Below are 5224 nucleotides of genomic sequence, written 5' to 3' on the forward strand. Positions count from 1 at the left end.
ATAAAAGGGTTTCACAAATCCCAAACATGGTATTCATTCAGCTTGCAGCGGAGAATAATCCAGTCCAAGTTTCAAGTCTCTAGTTGTAGTAGTTTTTAAACTAGAGTCGATTAAATATACGGAATGTAGTGAAATATTAAGTGGAATCGCCCTTTAGTTATTGAAAGCTAGAAATGGAAACCAACTTCAGCTTCGTTTGTAAAGGACTCTTCTGCTTTTTCTGCTTTGTGAGGACTGAGCTAGTCAAACTAAATGTGTGCAACATTTATCCAAGCCTAATTTATTGGTAGTGCATCTGTTGTATAATCAAAAGTCTTTGTAAAAAAATTTTTTCGGTGTGCTCTATAAAAATGTTGATACCTTTTTTAAGTTTTTCATTTTTTCTCAGATTACTGCCTCAAATTTCAATGTATTTTATTAAGATTTTTTGTGACAGACAAACACCCGCTTAGGTATTAAGTCAAACAATGACACACGGATTTGAATGTTTCAACCAATGAAAGTTTGAAAAGTGTCAGGGCAGGCAGTAAGTGCATCAGTCACAAACACACAAAATATTCCCACATGTCATAACTTAGATACTAGAGAAGTCAGTCAGCCACACCAATGAGGAATGCAACAAAGAAAATGAGACTTTATTTGGAACTTGTGAATCCATGTAAGTTGAATTCAGTCAATAAATTCCTACAGACACTATGGTGAATATCTGTTAGAAAACATCCAGTATAAATAAGCAACACATGCAAAATAAATAAGTAAATTATAAGTTGATGAAATTCCTAAGAATCACATAGAATTCTGTGTCCAGCACATACACCTATCTTTTGACAACATTTATTTTTTTATACCCTAAATCTGTTCATTTCCACACCCTAGTGTGTTTTGTCTCATCCCAATTTGTCTAGGCAATTTATCATCTGTTCACATACAGTCAGCTGTGTCCATACATAACAGTTCTAGCAGTTGAGGAAGGAGTTGGTCCTCATGATGCGGATCACCTTCCTGAATCTGAGGCTGTACTCATACTGCATATTTCCGTGGAAGAAATACAAGTAGCCTGCAAGAGAACAAAGATGAATACATGTGAGTAAATGACAGAATATAGAAAACATCAAATATTCACAGGAGTTTATTTAAAGGAGCCATGTGAAGTATTTTGCAACATGCTCTACATTCTGTACTTTGAAAGATGCAGCAGATTAGAGTTTCTGCTAATTTCCCGAAATACATAACAAGCCATTTTTGGTGTTCGTTTTAGTGTATTTAGTCTATACTGGAAGGAGTATAGACTCCTTATTTAATCTGTTAAATAAAGAGGGGTGAGTAAAAACACTTATTCTTATTATAGGATTATTATAGGATTCTATATTAAAGGTTTATAGTTGCTGCATCATCAGTAAGTAATTTTTTAAGTGTTCTGTGAAACAGTATTTGTGATCCGTGTTCTGAGATTTAAAATCATTGTCACAAGTATTTAGTGGAAGGAAGGTCAAAAATAAATTGGGATCCTTTGTTCTAAATGAACAGATTCGAGTCCCGTATTTTATTGCTACCAATAAATATTACACATTGGATCATTAACTGTACTGAATACTGAGTTTTGCATATTACCCTGATGGAAAGTGACAGCATCAAACTCATCATGCATTCCTGGAAAGTCTTCCTCAACAGATTTCGGAAAACCAGCATCCATGGTGCCTGTTGCTTCATCGTAACTGTTGGTGACGCAAAATGCACAGAAATACAGAGAATCAATAAAGAGTCCAAGAGACCGAGCTGTGAAGCACAAGAAATTGACGTTTGCCATTTTAGTATCACATTCTGTGTAACATGATCGCCATCTTACCTCCAGTATTCTTCATCGACAAAGAGCAGAGTTTTCCCTGTGCTTTTTATATGCACAGCTGCATCTATCTTTCTAACTGATTTGGGAAGACCAAGTTTGTGGATGTACTTTGGGTAGCCATCCACAACTGCATATCCATTCAAGGCCCACATACGGATCCCTGGTTGAACAAACAACAGGGTATTGGTGTTACCTTGTGTGTGGTATTTGTTACATAATCAAACATTTATATTTAACTCACCACTAAATATGAAGACTAAATCCTTCTCTGGGTACTCATACGCTGCATCCACTTTTTTTGGCAGGGTGGGCCATGTGGACTTGATCAGCGTCTGCTCAGGTTCTGCCATCTGTGGATGGAGACGCCAGTAGAAGCTGCAAAAAGAAGCAGCGCTGAAGACAAACTGGCCAAGCATTCACAAAAATGTTACAGGCGGGGAAATTGGGACAGGGGAATAACTGAAACTGGTTCAGATGAAAACTGGATTTTTGTCCGGACACATTAGCCTACATTGCAACAAAAACTGTGATAAATCAACAATGACAAGGTTATGTCTAAGCTGCCACTGACTGTTCATCAAATGAAGCGCAGGATTAGATGAAACTCGGCTGGGTCGAGATGAAGCGTTTCATGTGACAGTTAAAAAAACTCTGACTTCTTGTCATTGTTATATTTTCCAGTTTCACTACTGGGAAACACTTTACTTGTAATGAGGAGTTTGGTTTCAATGTGAGCCATTGGGACGATGTTAGCCCATCCATCAGGGCACCTGCATCCAATGAATGGGACATGCCTTCACTTTACCTGTCTTTGAAAATGAAGGTTTCTCCTCGTAGTTCTGTCACAGCATCAAAACTCAACTCAGGATCGCATTTGTTAGGTGCATCGGGTTTTGGCTTCCTTTTTCTGGGATTGGGGTTGGGACCTGAAATTTACATTTACAATAGCATGAACAGACTTTCCTCATGCAATTATTGTACATTACCATTTCTAACTGAAGTTTCCATTTTCCCACCATAGAGAGCTTGAATGCCTTCAATGTCATCTTCGGCCAGTGGGAAACCAGTGGTGAACGAGTAGACCGGGTACATCAGGGCACCTGCGTCCGATGAATGGGACATACCAAGTGCGTGACCCAACTCGTGGGCTGCTACAATAAACAGATTGTACGCTGGAGAGAAAATACATAGAATTAAAACCATTGTTCTTTTGTGACAGAATTCGGTTTGCTATTAGTTATATTTCTGTATCATAGTCACCTGATGAATCTTTGGTCCAGTGTTCATCCTCATCAAAATGAGTGTCTCCTCCAATGCCTGGGCCTGGAGGGTAGGCATGAGCCAGCAGCCCATCAGGTCCGTCAAATGGATTGTAGTCACCATGTTCTTCAGTACAAGAGGCAAACAAGTATTCAGCATGCTGAACCTAACATGAACCATTTGACATGTCTACTTTATAAAAGTCACAATGCTTCATCACCTCTTGTTCCAAAGCTGATCATAATGTCTGCGTTGCCATCATGCAGCTTCTTGAAGTTCAAAGGGGTGACATCTGCCCAAACATTTAGTGCGTTTCGGATTGCTCTGTCTACGTCAGATTTCTTCAAATCGGGAGTATAATTCACAATCCTGAAACATTGGGGAGCATGAGACAGTCAGAACGTTTTTCTTAAAACATACTCAAAATATCAAATTCTCTTCTCAAGGATTTAATAGTTACCTGAATGTGACATTGTTCTTTTCCCATTTGAGGTGTCGAGGGAAGTGGTTGTACTCCCCAACATCTGGTACACCACATCTGGGCAACTTCATGACCTCCAGAGTGTTGTCATCAAGATTTCCAGTTACCTTTGCAAGTGGAAAAACAAAAAAATTGGGAAGATGTGTCAAAACTTTGCTGTTTCTAAAGACCTTAAAAGGATGAGAACTTCTTCCATATGTAAAGTGTTGTTTATACAATTTACTCTTAAAATGCTGATGAGAAAAGTAAAGAACCACACAAAAACCTAAATTTACAATTGCACACTTCTGGTTACCTGAAGCTTGAAAAATTTTTGCATCTGCTCAACCTTGTTCTTAAAATCACTCGATGACGACTCTTTACTTTGGAGACCAGTTGGAAGACCATAGTAGTGACGAAGGTATTTCTGTGTAAAAAAACAAACATATTTTATGGCAAACTACAAGAAAACACTGAATTAAGCATACGAAGTAAAAAAAGGTTTACAAGAATCTTACCTCGGCTATTAAGAGGTCGTCTATCCTGACATTTTCTGTAACAACGTTTTCTTTTGTCCCAGTAGGAAGAGGCAGAGCAAAGGAGTATCGAGCCAACACCGGCAGCAGCAGCAGCAAAGGAAACATTGTTGTTGACACTGAGTTGTCCAAACAAGCCACTGGCATCATGAAGCTGTGAGGGGTATTTAAAGTGTTTTGCTCAGCTGCCCACCCCAACCCCCCGTGATTCATGCAAAAGTACCTAGCCACTTCCTTTTTTGGTTGTACAGGAATGCGTATGTATCTGCAAAACTACAGTGACTGTATTGAGTAAACTTTTTATTCAACATAGAAACTCTTTGATGAACCCATTGCATTGACTTAGGTGATTTGAGAGCAGATGTTTTCTTCAGTAAAAATGTCTCATCAGTAGATATGACTTGTAGAAGAAATGTTTGGATAAGGATAATTTCCTCTTTTTTCTTTTAGCAAAAAAGGGAAATTGCCTTCACGTTGCTGTGCGTCTTATGATAGTCTTGAGTCTATTTTCTTATTTTAGAGTGAAATCTGTGACGCATGAGTAAGAAACACAACAAAAAGATTTATGTCAATAGCTTAAACGTTAGCCCTCCTGCCTCATCTGTTTAAGTCAAGCGTTTCCTGCCGTAGTTCAGCATCCTCTTAATATAAATGTTTCCATGTGTATTAGTGTTTAAATCAATATAAGTATGATTAATTATAAATGTCTTTTTCGCCTTCACCTCTCACGAGTGGTGATGGTGGTGGGTCATCTTAAATCTAATCTTAAACAAAAAAATTAATTAAATTTGAGATTTAACAGTATTCAGTATTTGTGTACAGTATTTACAATGCAGACAGGTATTTTATGACCTGTGAGCTGGATTTAGAAACAATACAGAGAGCAGGAGTTATAATTGTCATTTTTAAAACTAAATTTATCACAACAGACCTGAGATAGATTCAGTTCTTGTCACGCTTAAATAAATTTGAGAGAAAGCAGATTGACATTGAGCATAAGTTACTCCTAGCTTTTTTGTTTACATAAAACGGCCATGGGTTTTATAACTAAAGCCAAGGGAGTTCATGTTTCAGCTGCAGAATTAGAGCCATTCCAAGACTTTGTTCTGACATTACTATTAA

At 37.9% G+C, this 5224-nt stretch overlaps 1 protein-coding gene across 1 annotated transcript; it reads right to left on the reverse strand.

Annotated features, from left to right (window-relative positions):
- Positions 1-607: 607 nt before the first annotated feature.
- mmp13b (matrix metallopeptidase 13b) lies at positions 608-4252 on the reverse strand. Its single transcript, XM_014971291.2, has 11 exons — positions 4085-4252; positions 3883-3993; positions 3567-3694; positions 3327-3475; positions 3107-3232; positions 2863-3018; positions 2652-2772; positions 2088-2221; positions 1847-2006; positions 1612-1715; positions 608-1057 (listed from the first exon to the last, which is right to left on the reverse strand). Exons 1-11 carry the CDS (start codon positions 4250-4252, stop codon positions 957-959), a joined length of 1458 nt encoding a protein of 485 aa, XP_014826777.1. The 3' UTR covers positions 608-956.
- Between the last annotated feature and the right edge of the window lie 972 nt (positions 4253-5224).

The sequence above is a fragment of the Poecilia mexicana genome, unplaced genomic scaffold (genome assembly GCF_051168715.1).
Source record: "Poecilia mexicana isolate PSO_F unplaced genomic scaffold, ASM5116871v1 scaffold_13, whole genome shotgun sequence".
Lineage (NCBI taxonomy): Eukaryota > Metazoa > Chordata > Actinopteri > Cyprinodontiformes > Poeciliidae > Poecilia > Poecilia mexicana.

Bases quoted from the DNA above. Each gene is read 5' to 3' on its own strand.
- mmp13b (XM_014971291.2), bottom strand. From the start codon at position 4,252: ATGATGCCAGTGGCTTGTTTGGACAACTCAGTGTCAACAACAATGTTT. The intron at 3,019-3,106 runs GTGACTATGATA...TTTTCTCTCCAG, and splicing joins CTGGACCAAAGATTCATCAG to CGTACAATCTGTTTATTGTA. The intron at 2,222-2,651 runs GTAAAGTGAAGG...TTCTTTTTGCAG, and splicing joins ACCTTCATTTTCAAAGACAG to CTTCTACTGGCGTCTCCATC.